This window comes from Lichenostomus cassidix, chromosome W (genome assembly GCF_008360975.1).
Source record: "Lichenostomus cassidix isolate B80296 chromosome W, HeHo_3.0, whole genome shotgun sequence".
Lineage (NCBI taxonomy): Eukaryota > Metazoa > Chordata > Aves > Passeriformes > Meliphagidae > Lichenostomus > Lichenostomus cassidix.
Window position 1 is genome coordinate 8626450 of NC_139510.1, and position 20871 is coordinate 8647320.

Consider the following 20871-nt stretch of genomic DNA (forward strand, 5'->3'; position numbering starts at 1 on the left):
GGGCATGCAGTACACGTGGAACCCACTGCCCCAGGGGTGGAAGCACAGTCCCACCATCTGCCATGGACTGATCCAGGCTGCACTGGAAAAGGGTGAGGCTCCAGAACATTTGCAGTATATTGATGACATCATTGTGTGGGGGGACACAGCAACGGAAGTATTTGGGAAAGGAGAGAAAATCATCAGAATTCTCCTGGAAGCCGGCTTTGCCATTAAGAAGAGCAAAGTCAAGGGACCTGCCCGAGAGATCCAGTTCCTGGGAGTAAAGTGGCAAGACGGACGGCGTCAGATTCCTTCTGAGGTCATGAATAAGATCACCTCGATGTCTCCACCAACCAACAAGAAGGAGACGCAAGCCTTCCTAGGCGCCATAGGCTTTTGGAGAATGCACATCCCTGAGTACAGCCAGATCGTGAGTCCTCTCTACCTCATAACCCGCAAGAAGAATGATTTCCACGGGGGCCCTGAACAGCAGCAAGCCTTCACCCAGATGAAACAGGAGATCGCTCATGCGGTAGCCCTTGGCCCAGTCAGGACAGGACCAGAGGTAAAGAATGTGCTTTACTCTGCAGCCGGGAGCCACGGCCTGTCCTGGAGCCTTTGGCAGAAGGTGCCCGGTGAGACTCGAGGTCGACCACTGGGATTCTGGAGTCGAAGTTACAGAGGGTCTGAAGTCAACTACACTCCCACCGAGAAAGAAATCTCGGCAGCTTATGAAGGAGTCCAAGCCGCCTCAGAGGTGATCGGCACAGAAGCACAACTTCTCCTTGCACCCCGACTGCCAGTGCTGGGGTGGATGTTCAAGGGAAGGGTTCCCTCTACCCACCATGCCACTGATGCCACGTGGAGCAAATTGATTGCCCTCATCACGCAGCGCGCCCGTATTGGAAACCCGAATCGCCCTGGGATTCTGGAAATTATAACAAACTGGCCTGAAGGTGAGACTTTTAAATTATCTTCAGAAGAAGCAGAGGAGCAAGTAGCACGTGCCTAGGAGGCACCCCCGTATAACGAGCTGCCGGAGAGTGAAAGACGCTATGCCCTCTTCACCGATGGTTCCTGCCGAATTGTAGGCGCAGATCGGAAATGGAAAGCTGCAGTATGGAGCCCCACACGACAAGCTGTACAGGCTACCGAGGGACAAGGTGGATCGAGTCAGGTCGCAGAGCTTAAAGCCATCCAACTGGCTTTGGATATTGCCGAACGAGAGAAATGGCCAAGGCTCTATCTCTACACCGACTCTTGGATGGTAGCCAATGCACTGTGGGGATGGTTAGATCGCTGGAGAAAGGCTAACTGGCAGCGCAGAGGAAAACCCATCTGGGCCGCTGAGATTTGGCAGGACATCGCCGCCCGGGCAGAAAAGCTGACCGTGAAAGTTCGACACGTGGATGCACATGTACCTAAGAGTAGGGCTAGTGAAGAGCATTGTAACAACGAGCAGGTGGACCGAGCTGCCAAGGTGCAAGTGTCACAGGTGGATTTGGACTGGCAGCACTAAGGAGAATTATTTCTAGCTCGTTGGGCCCATGATGCCTCTGGTCATCAAGGGAGAGATGCAACATACAGATGGGCTCGTGACCAAGGGGTGGACTTGACCATGGACAGCATCTCACATGTCATCCACAGCTGCGAGACCTGTGCTGCAATCAAACAGGCCAAGCGGGTGAAGCCTCTGTGGTACGGTGGACGATGGTCAAAGTATAGGTATGGGAAAGCATGGCAAGTCGACTACATCACCCTTCCCCAAACCCACCAAGGAAAGCGCTATGTGCTGACCATGGTGGAAGCAACCACGGGATGGTTAGAGACCTACCCTGTGCCTCATGCTACTGCCCGGAACACCATCTTGGGGCTGGAAAAGCAAGTCCTGTGGAGACATGGTACCCCTGAGACAATCGAGTCTGACAATGGAACCCATTTCAAGAGTGGCTTCATAAGCACCTGGGCTAGAGAACACGGAATTGAATGGAAATACCATATCCTCTATCATGCACCAGCTGCCGGGAAAGTTGAACGGTGCAATGGACTACTTAAGACAACTTTGAAGGCACTTGGCAGGGGAACCTTCAAAAATTGGGAACTGAACTTAGCAAAGGCCACCTGGATGGTCAACACAAGAGGTTCCATCAATCGAGCCGGTCCTGCCCAGTCCAAACCTTTGCACACAGTGGATGGAGATAAAGTCCCTGTGGTACACATGAGAGGTATTTTAGGAAAGACTGTTTTGATTAGTCCCACCTCAGGCAAAGGCAAACCTCTCCATGGGATTGTTTTTTCCCAAGGGCCTGGTTACACTTGGTGGGTGATGCAGGCAGATGGGGAAACCTGTTGTGTACCACAAGGAGACCTAATCTTAAGTGAAAACTGTGTGTAAAAATTAGGCAATGATGGAGATGGTAATAAAATAAGGGGTGGATAGTGTCCTAGGTTATAATATAGATGTATTTAAGTATTCTATTACCACGAGCTGTGGGCTGTTAGCTGTTATCACCTGCTAATGACCCACCCCGGATAACAGACAATGGGCCATCAAGACCCCACCGCATGACTCATGGACTTATCCTATTGTGAGATGCTCTACCTAGGAGGGAGGAGCCAAGCATTCCCACCTGGATATGACCTGGCCTTGGAGCTGCCTAAGTGAGCCCTGTCTACTGGGTTCCCAGAGGACAAGAGCTACCACTGGACCTTCAGCTGGAGACCAGACCTTCACCGGATCACCGCTTCAACTGAACTACTTCATTTGGACTGCTACCACCACCCTAACAGGGTGTTAGGTTGTATCTGACTTTGTCAGTGCTTTTCCTTGTATTATTTCACTTATTTTAAATTTTTCCTATTAATTTTAATACTGACTTGTAATCTCCCACTGTTTTGTTTTCAAACCAATACACACATTTAAATGAACTTTGGACTCATTATAATACAAAGCGGGGATAGATAATGAATATGTATAGGGGCATTGTGTAACTTCATGCATATGTAACCTGTAACCTGATATAAACCAAGTGAAGTGCTGCTGGTGGCGCACATGCCTTTGGAGGGGCCACTCCACATGCGCTCCAGTGCTGGAATAAAACATACTTTACAACTTTTGCGAGTTGTGGAGTCTATCCACACATCACATTACAGAGGTGGTTGTGCAGGAGCACTTCCCTAAAAAATGAATTTACCTTCAGGAATATTTGAATATTTAACAACTCAAAATTTCAACTAGAAGTTATTTCAACAAACTACACAGTATGAACAAATACTTCATATACAGACTTCGATTTGCAAAAGTCTGTGCAGACCAGATCTGTCTACATGTTTACCTCTATGTATTCAGAACTCACATATTTCAAGGCACATGCTCATATACCACTGATTTGAACATAATGATTTAATGTAGTTTCAGAGCTAATAGTTATCCCTGCAATTTATATTTTTTCCCAACTTTAGTAGGAAAACATGCTGGCTATAGAATGAAAACAACAATTACAGATAAATCGTTGTTACTTCAGAGGAATAAATGCTTCTTTGTGGGTTAAAATTAATAATTGAAACATACAGAACTCTACAGAGTCTTATCTTTCAAATTCAGAAATTCCAGTTCAGTGTATACTCTTTTGACATGCTAGGTGAAACTGGGAAAGAAACTGAAATCTTCAACATTTCATTTGTGTTTTGAAAACTTGTTTAACAGAACGCTTCCAGTAATATGAGCATGAGTAATCAGCCTGGCACTCCCAGGGATGACAGTGAGATGGGTGGAAACTTCCTGAATCCTTTTCAGAGTGAGAGTGTAAGTATTTAAGTAGTTTTTTAATTGGCAAAACTTTATCACTGATTTTTTTTTTAAAGAAAAATAACATCTAGTCTAATTGTAATGCAATTATGTGCCTTATGCAGGTTTTTTTACTAGCTTCTAAAATTATAGCATTTATTCACTAAAATATTGTACCAAATGTTAAAAGTTGAGCTGAAACTGAAAATGTGGGAGGTGTAAATTTACTGCAGAAACTGTTTTTCTAGATGAAGACATCAATTGTCAATGAAAATTAAATCTGTTAAATAGTAATAATTATGCCATACATATTCAGTAATGCACAATGGGCATTTTTCAGGCAATATCTGAACAGCCTAGATACACACAAGTTGGCAGATCTTTACATTTGAATGTTTCAGTTTTTTGTTTTTACAACTTTGAGCCCTGAACCATGTATTTTCACAGAATCACAGAATCAAATAGGTTGGAAAAGACCTCTGAGACCATCGAGTACAACCTTTGACTGAACACCACCATGTCAAATAGATCATGGCACTAATGGCCACGTCCAGTCCTTCCTTAAACACCTGCAGGGATGGTGGCTCCACTGCCTCCCTGGGCAGTCCATTCTAATGTATTATCACCCTTTCTGTGAAGAAATTCCTTCTAATGTCCTACCTGAACCTCCCCTGTGTCTTAGGTTACATGGAATGTGTAACCAAAAGTATGTATTCCATTACCATCTTCATAAGCTGTTAAAAACAGGTGGGGTAGTGGTCTTTATTTTCAGCATGACTCAGCCCTGATAACACCATGGGGGGGGGGCATCTCTGCTGATAGGCCATCAAGGCCTTCGGGAGTGACTCATAAGATTACATCATCCCATTGTGAGATGCCCTGCCCAGAGGGGAGGAATTGAACATTCCTACCTGCATATAAACTGAGACTCTGGAACACTGGGGAGGACTTCCACTGGATTTCCAGAGGAGAAGAGCTCGAGAGTCATCACTGGACCTCCAGAGACCAACCAGACCTCTCTGCAGGATCACTGCTTTAACAAGACCACATCCATCATCCCAACGGGACCGCAGCCACCATTTAACTGAACTGCTACCACCACCCTGACTAACAGGGTGACAGGTTGTATAATGACTTTGTCGGTTTAGACTGTTGTTTCTGTATTATTGCCTTGTTATAAATACTAGTAAAGATCTGTTATTCCTTTTTCCATATCTTTTGCCTCAAAGCCCCTTGTTTTCAAAGTTATAATAATTTGGAGGGAAAAGGGGGGGGGGGTCGTCATATTCTCTATTCCAAAGGAGGTTTCCGCCTTTCATTGGCAGACACCTGTCTTTCAAACCACGGTACCCTGGCATAGTTTGAGGCCATTTCCTCTTGTCATATTGATGGTTGCCTGGGAGAAGAGGCCAAACCCCCACGTGGCTGCAACCTCCTTTCAGGTATTTGTAAAGAGCAATGAGGTCCCCTGAACCTCCTTTTTTCCAGGCTAATCAACCCCAGCTCCCTCACCCATTCCTCATAGGACTTACCCTCTAGACCCTTCACCAGTTTCCCTGCCCTTCCCTGGACTTGCTCCAGCACCTCAATATCCTTCCTGAATTGAAGGGTCCAAAACTGGACACAGTACTCAAGGTGTGGCTTCACCAGTGCCAAGTACAGGGGAACAATTTGTAGGATTGTGATGTCTTTTAGAACAGGATTCACACTGAAATATATAATTAGAGCACCAAGAGATCTTATATTGAAACGATGTAGCATGCTTTTAGAGTAGAGAAAGTAAAGATGCCCTCTAGTGTTCATTCTGGGGGCCAAAACTGAGAATGAGGCAGCAAAAAAGGGTATAAAATACATAACAAAGCAAGACTAGTATTTTAATACTCAAGTGTCTGAAATTGGGTTTCTAAATCCATGTTTAGGTTCCCATATAGAAGTGACCTCATTTTTGAGAAGTGCTAAGTGACTTCAACACTTCTATTCTTACTGGAAATCACTGCTGTTCAGAAGTGAGTACAACTCCATTTACTGTGCCAATGGTGCTTTTTAGCTCAGAATTTATGAAGACTAAACAGTTTCTCTTAGATCACACAGTAGTCAAATTTCATGAAAATCAGATGGGAGGGCAGTTGCTCCTTAAACTAGTGAAAAGGAAGAGGGAGTATTTTAAGCATGTTAGCTGTTAGTGTCCTCATAATGAGGGCATGTGTTCAGATTGTTTGGCATATTGAAGAAAATTGACTTGTACAAAGAAAAAAGACATGTGGAAAGCTGGCTTCTAGAGAAGGGACACGCAGATGTAGATAGATTGCTTCTTAACAAGCCGCTTCTTAACAATAGCCATATTCAGCCAACTATTAATTAGATACCTTCGTCCAATCAGCGATCTAAGGTCACCATGACTTTCTGCAACATGGAGGTTGTAGGAGCCGTCGAAAATGCGTTAATTGGTAGCAAGTATGCAGAAATCAGGCATTATAGGTAAACATAGATACATGTTAAGGCAAGTAGCCAAACTTAGGGCGTGGAAGTATATAACCAATAATATTGTATGATTACAGAATATGCATGATTTAATTAACTACACTATAAAACTGTATGCTGTAAATCAATAAGCCGAAGCTTGTATTAAACCCATATTGGATTGTCAAGCCTCCGTTTCTCAGCATAATGGTGACCCCGACGTCCAAGGGTCTCGCATCCCTTTTGGCTGGTTCTATCTGGGAGGCGATGTAACCACGACTGAGAAGGCATCTGGCTCCGATCACCCCGGAGGGTCGAAGCAGTGGGGTGCACTGATAAGACGACCGTTATCAGAACGGGATCTGGACACTGCCGGACTTGCGAGGTCTATTTTGCACCCACCAGACAAGAGAAGTGGCCGAAAACCTCGGAGGGTGAAAAGTGAGTGCGCAGTTCCGTGAATCGGAATGGAGAGGCAAGCCACTTTTGACCTGTTATTTTGCTTTTTAGAAAAGCGGGGGATTAAGGATGTCGCTGTTGAGCAGCTAGCAGAGTAATGAAGGCACCAGTTCTCAGTGGCAAGAAAGAATGACCTTTATTGTTTTGATTTCATCACATATATAGAGTTCTCAAAAGTCACCCAGATTGGTCAGTCAGAAGCCTTCCCCCAGGCCTGATTGGCCAGGCCTGCACTGTCCGAGTTCTGGGACACTGTTCCAACAACATCCAAACTTTATCTTTATTTATAAAACACAAGAAAATTTCTCATGGGAAAAACCTGTGCTAGCCACATAAGGTTAAGGAAATAAAGAGTGATTTAGTGGCGTTGACAGCATGGGGGTTGGCTAAAGGTTGTTTTATTGACCCTAATACCGTTTTTGACCGTGATGAGTGGCAAAGATTAGGAGATTAGTTGAGGGATGCTATTCTTGAAGATGATAAGGTTGGGAAAAAACTAGGCAAAGTGTGGAAGATAGTTAGTAATGCTCTGGATCAGTATCAGGCAGAACAGAGGGCGGCTAGGGCTGCTTCTGAGCGGCTGAGTCCACCTCCCCCGTCTACCTCAGGGCAAGGTAACGAGCGATCGTGGCCGCTCCCCCCATTAACAAACACAGTACATATTCCCCCTACTAATCCATTTGCTGAGCCCTCTGAGGATGCGGTGAAGCCTTCCGCTCCGATCGAGTCTTCTGACCCAGTATCTCACAGGGCAGTTTTTCAGTCACCTGTCTTGCGGGGCCCTGATCTCCCACTTACTGGGAGTCTGGCTGCTCCCGGTGGAGTCGGGCCGGGGTCTGTGAATCAGCGTGAAGCTATGTGGAAGCTGATTGCTGCACAGGCGGCACAGGAGGGGGAGTTAGAGGCTGCAACTGACATGCTGAGTGCATTCCCAGTAGTTTTTGAACCGAATGCCGGGGGGGGGTTTACTGCTAGTATTTCACCTTTAGATTGGAAATTATTATCACAGTTACGAGCTACTGTTAGTGAGTTTGGAGTTACGGGGGAACCCAGTAAACAAATGTTAGATTATATCTGGGGGTCAGGACTTCTGCTCCCCTGTGATATTAAAAGCATTATTAAATTGATACTTACTCAACATCAACAATTGCTGTTCAATGCTCATTGGCAGGCATTCTGCCAGGAGTCGGTGGGTCTAAATCGCCAACAAGGTGACCCACTATATGGAGTTACTCTGGATGAATTGATGGGGTTAGGTTCTTATCTAAGAAGTGAGGCTCAGGCATTCGTGGGACCAGAAAGGATTAGAGAATCTATGGATTTGGCTCGACAAGCTTTGAACAAGTTAAAGGTGTTGCAAAACCATGAATAAAGACTTTAGTAGTAGTCATGCTAAGGCTTGGAGGGATCAGTAGGCCTGAGTGTAAACAGTGTTGTGTAGCGAAGTTGCCAGTAGCGATCAAAAGGATCAATAGAGCATACTGATGAGGGTAGAAAGACTTGTCTAAGGAATGTAGCTATAGAACAGTTTGTTTATTTAAGTAATCTGCTAAGTGTGTGACTTATCTAATAGGGTGTAGTAGATTAATGATGATAAAGAATGTTCAGTTAACGAAAAACAAAGTCACAATGTAATCATAAATCAGGTAGATGTGTCTAGAAATCAAATTCGTTGAGATGAAGCAATTTGGAAAGAAAACATATATATACTCAGTGATTTTGTAGCACGGGGGGGCTCTGACTTTGGACTCGAGTCCTCAGGTCCCCAGGGCCCTCAATAAAGCACCGCATAAAATAACTTCGGTTGTTTTGTGTTTCCTCAGTTTGGGCAACAAAGGTACCTGGTGGTCTTCCGTCCTACATGTCTATAAAACAGGGACGGGATGAGCCGTTGGGGTCCTTTGTAGATAAGGTATCAGCAGCGATCAAAACAGCAGGAACGGCTGAGTACATGCAAGGTGCTATATTAAAGCAGTGTATATTACAGAATGGGAATGCATCAATCTGAAACCTTATAATGACTTTGTCAGGGAATTGGTCTATAGAGGAACTTTTAGAAAGGGCTAATATGATTCCCACAGGCGATCAGGCTATGTTAGTCAGTGCTATTGAGGAACTAGGAAAGGGCTTGAAAGCACAGGCAGAAACCTCTCATAGTCAAGTTCTCGCCGCACTAGCCCCCCTCCGGCAGCCAAGGCCACCTCCAGCAACTCGAAAAACAAAGCTCCATTGTTTTCGCTGTGGACAGCCAGGGCACTTTCGGCGAAACTGCTCTGCTGGAGCAGTATGGTGTTCTCATTGCCAGACCCCGTCACACAGCTCTGCAGCTTGTCGGAGACCCCAGGGAAACGGGAATCGGAGCGCGAAAGGGGCCCGCGCTATGACACAAATAGTTGCGCCCGCCCAATTTCAACCGCCTTACAACCAACCACTCCAGCCTCCTTACAGCCAGTTACCTGGCAACCAGCCACCGTCGGGAGCCTCGGGGTGGACCTGGCAACCGCAGTAGACATTACCTTGGTGGATACCTCCCCCAAGCGGATACCTACTGGAATTACAGGACCAATTATAATCAGAGGGCAACCTGTTGGTGCTCTTTTGATCGGGCGTTCATCTGCAACCATGAAAGGACTGGACATTTTAACTGGATTAATCGATGCTGATTTTCAGGGTACAATTGACATTATGGCTCGGACATTTCATCCACCTATTCATATTCCTGCTGGATCTAAAATCGCTCAATTGGTGCCTATACCACAGTTGCTCCAAAGTCCATCTGATCGGCCTCATCGAGGAGCAGGAGGTTTTGGCTCCACAGGCCCTGCGGTTATGCTAACAGTGGATTTGAGGCAACGTCCACAAAAACGGATATCTTTGGAATATTCTGGCCATCGGATACAATTATCAGCACTTTTGGATCCTGGAGCTGATGTCACGGTACTGGATGAAAACAAATGGCCTGCTCACTGGCCAGCATATGCATCTGGAGCTACTGTTTCTGGTGTAGGAGGTATCACCATGGCTCGTCGGTCACCACGTTTAAAAATTACCATCGATGACAAAGTTGTGGACTGTGTGGTACAGTTGTTACCACTTCCCCCAGGAGTCAATGCTTTAGTAGGCCGTGATGTTTTGGCCCAAATGGGAGTTGTATTAACATCGGAATCGCATTTCTAGAGGGGGCCATTGCATGGACTTTCCCCGTCCGTCTCACCTGGACTAAAAATGAACCCATATGGATGGAGCAATGGCCTCTGAAAAAGGAAAGTCTAGAACAAGCACACTCCTTGATACAAGAACAATTCCAACAGGGACACTTGCGTTTATCTACTAGTCCATGGAATACTCCAATTTTTGTTATAAAGAAAAAATCTGGAAAATATAGACTGCTCCATGATCTGCGTGTTGTAAATGAACAGATGCAACCTATGGGAGCCTTACAACCAGGGCTCCCCAATCCCAGCATACTACCAGATGAATGGTTTCTACTTGTTGTGGATTTAAAGGACTGTTTTTTCACCATTGAACTACATCCAGACGACATGCAGCGTTTTGCTTTTACGCTGCCCTCAATTAACCGTGAGGCACCTGCACAACGTTTTGAATGGACTGTATTACCACAGGGAATGCAGAACTCACCGACACTTTGTCAACTCTATGTGGATGCTGCCCTCAGGCCTCTTCGGATGGCCTGGCCAGAAGTAATCATCTATCACTACATGGATGATATATTACTGGCGCAGAGCACATCTTTTACCGCAGATCAGTTATATACCCTGACTAATCACTTGCGTGCTTAGGGCCTTACAATCGCCCCTGAAAAGGTACAGAACACATCACCATGGCGATATTTGGGATGGACAATAACAGACCATCAGGTTCGTCCTCAAAAACTGCAGATTCACACAAACATCCAAACCCTACATGATGCTCAGAAACTGATGGGTGACTTACAATGGCTTCGTCCTGTCATTGGTATTCCTAATGAACTGTTAAATGTCCTGCAGCCTCTACTGAAAGGTACTGAGCCAGCTACAAAAGTCACCCTCTCTACAGCACAGCAGGCGGCGATCCGGACTATCTCAGAACGTGTTGTACAAAATCATACATCTCGTCGTCTACTTGATGTGCCACTAAATATCACTGTGCTAACTGGCTCTCAATACCTTTTGGGTGCCATCACTCAGCATAAAAAGAAAACGGGGGAAAATACCCCCACCACAAATGAGGATTACAATGTTTTGGTGCTGGAATGGTTAGCACAACCCCTTCAACCATGAAAAACAATTCAGGAAAACATAATTACAATGGCAAATCTTATCAAACGTGGCCGCCAAAGGATAAGGGAGATCCAAGGAACATCGCCAGGGGAAATACAGGTACCACTGAAGCTGGATGACCTGAACTGGTACTTACAAAATTCTATGGAACTTCAGGCAGCGTTGCTGGAAGAGGGAACGCTCATCAGTATCCGACCTCTCCAGCCTTCTATGCTGGAATGGATGTCTAATCACCGATGGCTAATAAAGCCATTGCGGCCATCCTCTCCGCTTTCAGGAGCAGTGACTGTTTATACAGATGCTGGCAAACGCTCCCGTAAAGCTGCTGCGACGTGGATGGAGGAGAAGCAATGGCGACACAAAATTATTCCTGCAACACCGGAGGACTCTTTACAAACCTTGGAACTATCAGCAGTGGTCTGGGTCTTTACCAACTGGATAGACCAACCTGTTAACATCGTCACAGATTCTCTCTGTTGCAGACATTGCTAACAGAATTGAGGAAGCAATGGTTAAGGATGTGCGAAAACGCCGACTAGCAGAACTATTGATGGTGCTTAAACGCACCATTGGCCAAAGGACTGACCCATATGCCGTGTTGCATATAAGAAGTCATCAGTGGTCAGAGGGCCTTGGAAAAGGCAATGCCAGAGCGGACCGATTGGTAGCGGTGGCGGAAGCTCCAGTGTATTCCTTTGAGAGGGCCCGCCACGCACATATGAACTTTCATCAAAATGCAAGGGGTCTCCATAAGGGTTTTGGAATTCCACTGGCAGAAGCCAGGGCCATAGTGCGGGCCTGCCCTATTTGTAGTTTTCATAACCAGGGTGTTGGTTTGGGTATGGGAGTGAACCCCAAGGGGTTACAAGCTAATGAGTTATGGCAGATGGATGTAACACATTTCCCTGAATTCGGTAGATTAAAATATGTCCATGTTTGCATTGACACATACAGCCACATGATATGGGCAACATTACAGCCCGGCGAAAGAGCCCGGGATGTTATAAAGCACCTTACTAGTTGCTTTGCCGTATTGGGCAAACCCAAAGCTATCAAAACAGACAATGGACCAGCTTATTGTAGTGCCTTGGTGAAAAAATACATGCAACTTTGGGATATAAAACATACTACAGGAATTCCTCACTCCCCAACGGGGCAGGCAATGGTAGAACGAGCAAATGCAACAATAAAGGGTTACCTGGCAAAACATAAGGAGGTCTCAGATAGTAGAGAAAGGCTTTCTAAAACCCTGTTTGTACTAAATCATCTGTGTATATTTGGAGATCAGGATTTACCACCTATCTTAATTCATCATAAGGGAGTGGCACAACCACCGGTACCACGCATGAAGGTCCTATATAAGGACCCCAAAACAGGCATCTGGGAGGGTCCAGTAGAGGTCATATATTCTGGCAGAGGTTATTTTTGTGTATCTTCCTCCACAGGCCCCCTTTGGGTTCCTAGCCGCTGGGTGAAGCCTGCACTTGATCAACCTGGCACGGCTACAGGTGCCCCCGATACCACCGATCGATGAAACACCACGACTGATCCGGCTTCTACATTGTGCCCTTGATCCTATCTTGCGGCGAGCTGGGGTTCCAGTCGAGCGTTGGCAAACTTTATTAGAATTAAGAGATATTATAAATAGATTAGGCTCTGTACGCCCTTACCTGAATAGATACCCTTGTAGAAATTGTGCTAAGCTGTGGTGTCAGGCATGGTTACTTATTAAGTGTGGTATTTGTAAGAAACGGTGGTGGGTCCATCAAGAAGTGTATAATACTTGTTGTTTGGCGTGCGTTAATACACGCATAACTCAAATTGACTTTGCACATAACGGGCTGCAACAAGCTTTAGCCGCATTTACAGGGCTGCCTGATTGGCAAGGTTTGCAATTATTTGAATCTGAAGAGCAAAAATTTATAGCCTGGTTACGTTGGGAGGCCCAAGATGCAGTAAATTGGGCAACATCAAACTCTGGGTCTCAAATTTTGAGAGCAGTGTGCACCGATCGGGCTTTAGAAAGGATCCCAAAGTATTGGGTTATCAGAGAACATGAATGGGAACGCACCAAAAGGTGTTTTGCTCCTGTACATACTGTGCATGTTAGGGGTTGTTCTGGCAGATGCTACTGATGCAAATGCCAATAATCCCCTCCATTCAATTGAGCCCAGGAAAAATTTGTGGGTCACCTGGGCAAATCAAACACGTACTAGTGCTTTTTGCCTTGCGCTTGCATCAGCCACTGACCCTTTTCGCACATGCTTACTTGGTATCCCAGGCTTTGATAATACTAGCTTTGCACGGTTTTCAACTAACAACTGCTCACGAGCTGCCAATGTTAGCCATTGTACTGCTCTCTTGTTGTCGGGTCTTAATACCTCATTGCCATGGGATCCTCAGGAGTTGGATCTCTTGGGGAGCCAAGCTCTTAATGCAAGTGGCAATGAAACAGGCTGCATAACTTTTGGTAGCCCCATAGTGATTCCTAATAGCACCTGGTTGACTCCCCATACGGCAGAATATGCTAACATCTCTGCCCAATGTGGTCCACATGGAAGTTATGGCCGGGGCAGTGGTTACATGTTGGAAAACGCAGTTTTCCAGCAAAACTCATGCTAACTGAGCAAGCCTGAGCAAGGCTTCAGCATTCCCAGGCCTCAGTAAAATTCCAACAAGCTACAGTGGTTTGTTTGCCTGAGAATGTTCTGTGGGAAGAATGTCATGAGAAAGATTAGGGAGTCAGAAGTGTTATGAGAAAAGAATAAGGGAGTTAACAGGAGGATCCCTGAATGTGTGAGAGCAGACTGCAGGTGTGTGTATCTATAATTAGAAACATCTGTAACAGTATATAAGTTTCTCGTTTGGTGAAATAAAATGGAGCTTACTTTATATCTCATATTGAGACTGCCGTGAGTTTCCCTCTCGTCGTTTCTCATTAAATGGTGACCCCAACGACTACGGACCCTGACAGCGGAGTTTTACGACCCTGCTTCTGAGAGCGGCGGGAACGGAGAGGCGCCGAAGCGTGCAGCGACGGTGCGTCAAATCTTCGCCCGAATTGGGGGAGATTCCAGCGACACAGGCCGAATAGGACCTGCCTACCGTGGGGCTATACTTCGGTGAACTGCACAACTCTGGCAACTGCGAGCCTCAATAGAGTGCTTAGACAGTGTTGACCAGGACCCTGAAAACCAGCTGGACCAAAAATGGAATCAGAGGTAGCCCAAGACTTATTATTACGCTTTTTAGAAAAGCGCGGAGTAAGCAAAGATGCTTTAAAATACTTAGCCGCTTTAGTTGCTGCAGGGAAAGATAAAGGGTTGTTTGCTGACCCTGATTTATTGTTTGATGAGGTCGAATGGTGAAAGGTTGAACATATCTTGTTTGATGGATTGCTAGAGGGTGATAAAACATGCAATAAATTAGCAAGACTGTGGAAAGAAGTCATTAATTGCTTCCAACGGTTTCAAGCAGAAAAGAAAATAGCTGCCGTAGCTACTGACAAGTTGGGATCAGATGCCGGGGGGGAGCACTTTGAATTGGGAAAAGGAATGGGAGAAATTGAGCGTCCTGCTCCGGGCATGCTTGCTGTGGGCGCAGATCCACCCAGCTTGCCCCCGCCGGGAAAGTGCAAAGTGTTAGGAGCGCAGGAATCTTTAACGAAACACTGTACTACATCTGATTTAAACCCTGTTAGTACACCGGGCTCTGAAGGGTGGCTCAGCGCACCTCCCCCGCCTGCTGAAATTTGTGTTCCTGTCAGACAGGCTCTTCAGAGCGATTCTCGATTATTAGGCAAGCGCAGATTTAATTGGAAAGGCGTTGCAGAAAAAGCTGTACAAGAAGGTAATATACAAATTGCAGAAACACTAACATTGCTAAGTCGAGCTGAGCAAGCATTTCCTGTAGTTTTTGAACCGATAGAAGGGGGTGGGCAGCAAGCGACCCATGTTGCTACCGATTGGAAGCTGCTCACGCAGCTGCGTAGCACAGCTACTGAATCGGGTTTGCATGGTGAACCAACAAGAGTAATGTTGAATTATATTTGGGGAAATTATATACTGTGCCCAGAAGACATCAAAAATATTATTAAAATGATTATGACCCAGTCACAACAGCTGCTGTGGCAGGCTCACTGGCAAGAGCTGTGCCATCAGTCAGCGAGTCAGCCACGGGGGGAAAATGACCCCTTACAAGGGGTCATTCCAGAACAATTAATGGGCCAAGGCCGGTGGGCTACAATTATTGAACAATTACAATTGGGTCCAGACATTTTAATAGAATCCATGCGAACTGCACGAGATGCTATTTTCAGAGTGCACACTACCCCCCCCACACCATCCTACATGTCTATTAAACAAGGAAGAGATGAGTCTTTTGCTAGCTTTGTTGATAAAGTCTCAGCTGCAATGCTGAATGCTGGGGTAGAACCATGGATGTCAGGAGCATTATTGCGCCAGTGTGTGACAGAAAATTGTAACCAGCAAACGAAAAGTATTCTTGTCACACTGCCCATAAATGCTACCCTGGAAATGATGTTAGAACGTATGAGTCGTGTACCGGTAGGCACCCAGGCATTTGTAGCAGAGTTAGTGACAGCTATGGGAGATAAGCTAGGAGAGAAATTAGTCCAAGCACAGTCTCAAGCCTTTGCTGCTTTAGGGCCACTGCGACCCCTTAGCTTGCCTGCAGGAGGGGAAAAATTAGGGAAAGGTATGAAGTGCTACCGTTGTGGGCTTGAAGGACACACAAAGAAGCAATGTAACGATCCAGTCTGGTGTAAGAAATGCAACAATGATACCCACGCCACGCTAGCTTGTCGGCGATCGGGAAACGCGAAGAAGAGCGCGTCCAGCCGCCGCGCCCTGACACAAATAGCAGCTCCAGCCCTCACCCCCGCGACTATCCCACCACCTCATCCTTCATACACAACGACATCTCCGCCGATGAGCTCGCCCGCCGTCAATCCCTTCAATCAGCAAGCATCCTCCGACCTGCCACCAAGGGAAGCCTCGGCCTGGACCTGGCAACAGCAGTAGGTGTAACAATCATCGATTTGTGCCCTGTAAAAGTTCCCACTAGGATTCAAGGCCCGCTTTGCATTAACAACGAACCTGTGGGCGCGCTTCTAGTGGGTCGTTCATCTGCTAGTATAAAAGGACTGTTCGTATTACCAGGAATAATTGATGCTGATTTTACAGGTGAAATTCACATCATGGTGCAAACTATGTTTCCCCCCATTTATATTCCTAAAAATACAAGACTAGCTCAACTCGTCCCGCTCCCGCAAATGGTCGCACAGATGCAACAACACGAGGCACTCGTGGATCGCGGAGCCGGTGGATTTGGCTCTACAGGAGAACTTGCAATGTTAACAGTCCCATTAACAGAACGACCAGTTGTGGAAACTACTTGGACTCGGGGAGATATCTCCCAAACATTGCCAGCATTACTTGATACAGGTGCAGATATTACTATAATGTCTACCGCCTGTTGGCCAATTGAATGGCCACATCACCATACTTTGAGTGGAATTGAAGGCGTTGGGGGTTCAGTTTCAGTACAGCGGAGCTCTGACCCAATTCAAGTAGCCATCGAGGGCAGAGTGGCGACAGTCCATGTAACTATTATGCCCTTACCAAAAAAGGTGAATGCCTTAATTGGCCGGGATGTGCTAGACCAACTGGGACTTGTGTTAACCAATCAGCATTTTCCCCAGCGGTCGCTGTCAGATGGATTTTCCCGATCCAGCTCACATGGACAACAGACAAGCCTGTATGGATAGGGCAGTGGCCGCTAAAAGGGGAAAGTCTAGTACAAGCACAGCTGTTGGTGCAAGAACAATTGCAACAAGGACACCTGCGACCTTCCACGAGCCCTTGGAACACACCCATTTTTGTCATCAAGAAAAAATCCGGCAAGTATAGACTGTTACATGACCTGCGAGCAGTTAATGCACAAATGCAGGCAATGGGGGCCCTCCAACCTGGATTGCCAAACCCTGCCATGCTTCCTGAGGGATGGCACCTGTTAATCATCGACTTGAAAGACTGCTTTTTTACAATTCCGCTGCATCCAGTGGACACTGCACGATTTGCCTTTACCCTACCAACAATTAACAGAGAAGCCCCTTTCTTGAGATTTGAATGGACTGTTCTGCCACAGGGAATGAAAAATAGCCCCACCCTGTGCCAACTGTTTGTAGCCAATGCATTACAACCCATTCGTACAGCATGGCCTGAAACAGTGATTTACCACTATATGGATGACATTTTATTTGCCCAGGCCTCAGCTTTTACTAGCGAACAAGAAAATATGCTTCAACAACAATTAGGCAGACATGGACTAACCATTGCCCCTGAAAAGATCCAGCGTTCTCCTGTTTGGAAATACTTAGGATGGCAAATAACACAAGGGCATGTGAGACCACAAAAATTACAGCTTAACACACATGTGAAAACGTTACATGACGCACAGCGCCTCCTAGGCGATATTCAATGGTTACGTCCAGTTATTGGCATTTCAAACGATGACATTGATGCCTTGCGACCACTGCTACAAGGCACCGACCCAGCACGGACAGTACATCCAACCCCGCTGCAACAGCAGATTATTCAGAAAATCGGCACACAAATTGCACAACGCTGGGTTGATCGTTGCGACCCGGACATTCCAGTAGATCTTACAATTTTAAGCGGCGAAAAACAAATCCTTGGTGCACTTACGCAGTGCAAAAATAAAAAGAGGGAGAATAAGGTGAAAATATTGGAATGGCTGTTCACTAGCATCCAGCCCAAAACTACAATTCAACAAAAGGTTGAAAACATAGCAGAATTGATCCAGAAGGGTCGCACCAGGATTTTACAGTTAACAAGCCAAGAGCCGGAAACCATTTACCTGCCGATGAAGCGACGAAACCTCGAGTGGTATCTTCAGAATTCGCAAGCGCTGCAAATCAGCCTGCTGTCTCAAGCAGTGGAAATTAGGGTGGAGCCACTGCGATCTACCACCCTGCATTGGGTGAGTAACCAAGATTGGATTACAATACCAAAAAGGAGTGAGTGCCCATTGCAAAACGCAGTGACAGTTTTTACAGATGTAGGACGGAAATCTCGACGCGCAGCAGCAACTTGGATGCAAGACGGCAAATGGCATCATCACATATTAGCCGCGAAAGAAGAAGATTCACTGCAAACCTTGGAACTGGCAGCAGTCGTTTGGGCCTTTGTGAACTGGCACTCTACGGAGTTAAATGTAATTTCTGACTCCATGTATGTCACTGGCATAGTACAGCGTATCGAAGATGCCCGGCTCAAAGATTGCCAAAATAAATGACTTTTCGAACTATTGAGACAGCTGCAGGCTGCAATTTATCAGCGAGAATGCGCCTATGCTGTCATTCACATACGAAGCCACAAATGGTCAAAGGACCTTGGGGAAGGCAATGAGAGAGCGGATCGTTTAGTTTCAGTAGTGGTGCCACTGAGCGAATTTGTTAAGGCCAGAGAAGCTCACAACACTTTTCATCAAAATGCCAAGGGACTCTTCCACCAATTTAAGATTACTATGGAAGAAGCAAAAGGCATTGTCAGAGCTTGTCCAAGTTGTAGCCATCATGGACCAGGCCTAGGAATTGGAGTAAATCCACGAGGGTTAGGCCCTTGTGAACTTTGGCAGATGGATGTTACCCATGTCCCTCAGTTTGGTCGATTAAAGTATGTGCATGTTACAATTGACACATACAGTAGATTTCTGTGGGCCACGGCTCAAGCAGGAGAAAAGGCCACCCACGTCATACGGCATTTGACAAGCTGTTTCGCAGTTATGGGAGTGCCGCAGCAGATCAAGACCGACAATGGGCCCGCATATATCGGCAAAAAAATGCGACAATTCTGTCAACAGTGGGGGGTCAAGCATGTAACAGGCATTCCCCATTCACCAACGGGACAAGCCATTGTTGAGCGAGCAAATCAGACTCTAAAACGATATTTAGACAAATTCAATGATGTTCATGATGTTAGTGAAAGGCTAGCTAAAACATTGTTTGTGTTAAACTATTTGTGTATTTTTTCAGACCAGGATTCTCCTCCTGCACAAGTGCATGGCCGAGCTCCCGCTTCAGAGCATAAGGAGCCCATGATGGTCATGTATCGCGACCCGTGCTCAGGCCTGTGGCGAGGCCCGGCAGAAGTGAAATATATAGGGCGCGGTTACATGTGTGTGCTTACATCCACAGGTACACAGTGGGTCCCTGCGAAGTGGACCAAAGCTGTTACTCGTGCTGCTAGCGATCAAGGCTCTAATATCGGGCTCAGCCACGACCCTCATAACGAAGGTTGAAGAAAGACAGAACCTGTGGGTGACTTGGGCCAGTGCAACGCATAACCCAGAATTTTGCCTCAGTTTGCAATCAGCTACTGCACCATTTAAAACATGTTTAGTCGGTGTGCCTTTGTTCAGTTTTGAGGCGTTTAGCAATTATAGCACCTATCTTAAATGTTCTATAGCAAAAAGCACCTCTTGGTGTGCTGCAAACCTAATCAATCAGTTAAATACTACCTTGCCTTGGGACCCAGAGGAGTTGCATCTCTTGGGGTCCATGAAAATTGGTAATACCTCCAGCAATTGGACCCAAACATGCATTTGGTTTGGAAATAGACAACAAAACCTAACCTTAAGTTATTCTAACAAAGGCTGGACAAATGTCAGCCCGATAAATATAGCAGATTATTCATACAATGTTAAAGGCGGCTATTGCGGAAGTAACAACACTGCTAATCAAAGTTTGGGTGCTTTGGGAGCTGAAATAAAGAAATCACCAATTACGATTTGGAACAACGGAACGCCAAAAGCGTTGCCCCCATCTGTATTCCTAATATGTGGAGATAGAGCATGGCAAGGAGTCCCTCATAACATCTTTGGAGGGCCATGTTATTTAGGAGAACTAACTCTTTTAGCACCCAACCAGCACATGTGGCTTAGCGTAGTCGCCGAGCCAAAACGCCGACAGCGCTCTCTGTCTCACCAACTAAATTCACGGTGCAAAGATGATGTTGAATTATGGTCAGTAACAGCTAAAGTATTCACCTCCCTGTTTACCCCCGGAATAGCTGCTGCAAGAGCCCTCAGGCAAATTGAAAAACTTGCATGTTGGACAGTTAAACAAGCAAATGTTACTACTAATATCCTTTCCCAATTGCTGCTTGACCAAAAGAGTTTGCGACATGCCGTGCTTCAAAATCGAGCTGCTATTGATTTCTTATTATTAGCTCAAGGCCATGGTTGTAAAGACTTTGAGGGGATGTGCTGCTTTAATTTGTCAGATCATAGCAATTCCATCCATAAGCAATTAGAGTGGTTGAAAAAGCACACCTCCACAATTACAGTTGATGTCAATCCCTTAGACAAATGGTTGTCATCCCTGTTTGGAGGTCTGTCACCATGGTTGATACCCTTGCTTAAAGAAGGTCTACGTTGGTTAATGATTCTTATATTAATAGTTATTGTAGTGAAAATTACTTATAAGTGTGTTGTTAAGCAAATTAATCAAACAACTGACGGAATCTTGCTCGCCCAAGAGAGAAAAGGGGGAATTGTTACACAATGGCTTAAAGATCACGGACATGACTTATTAGAAGGATTGTGCGAGCAAGATCACTGTTAGGCTAAATAGCACTTAGACCATGTACAGGCCGCAGCAGCTCGCTTCCCTTGGGAACGCTTCATGAGAAAATATAAAAAATGCAGCTGTGTGAAGAATATACGGGAGGAAACTTGTGATTAACAGAGAATGAAGGAAAACACCTTGTAGATGTGGGAATAGAGTGTGAAAAAAATATAAGTTGTAAAGTTATATTGAACAGTCTAAACTACCTGTTAAGTACCTTTAGTTAAATATAG

At 45.7% G+C, this 20871-nt stretch overlaps 1 protein-coding gene and 1 pseudogene across 1 annotated transcript; both read left to right on the plus strand.

Annotated features, from left to right (window-relative positions):
* Positions 1 to 7492: 7492 nt before the first annotated feature.
* LOC146425450 (endogenous retrovirus group K member 7 Gag polyprotein-like) lies at positions 7493 to 9525 on the plus strand (annotated as a pseudogene).
* A 9270-nt stretch (positions 9526 to 18795) lies between these two features.
* LOC146425451 (uncharacterized) lies at positions 18796 to 20635 on the plus strand. The gene is made up of 2 exons (XM_085041464.1): positions 18796 to 18888; positions 19208 to 20635. The coding sequence occupies exons 1-2, from the start codon at positions 18796 to 18798 to the stop codon at positions 20633 to 20635; spliced, it is 1521 nt and encodes a 506-aa protein (XP_084897590.1).
* Positions 20636 to 20871: the final 236 nt, after the last annotated feature.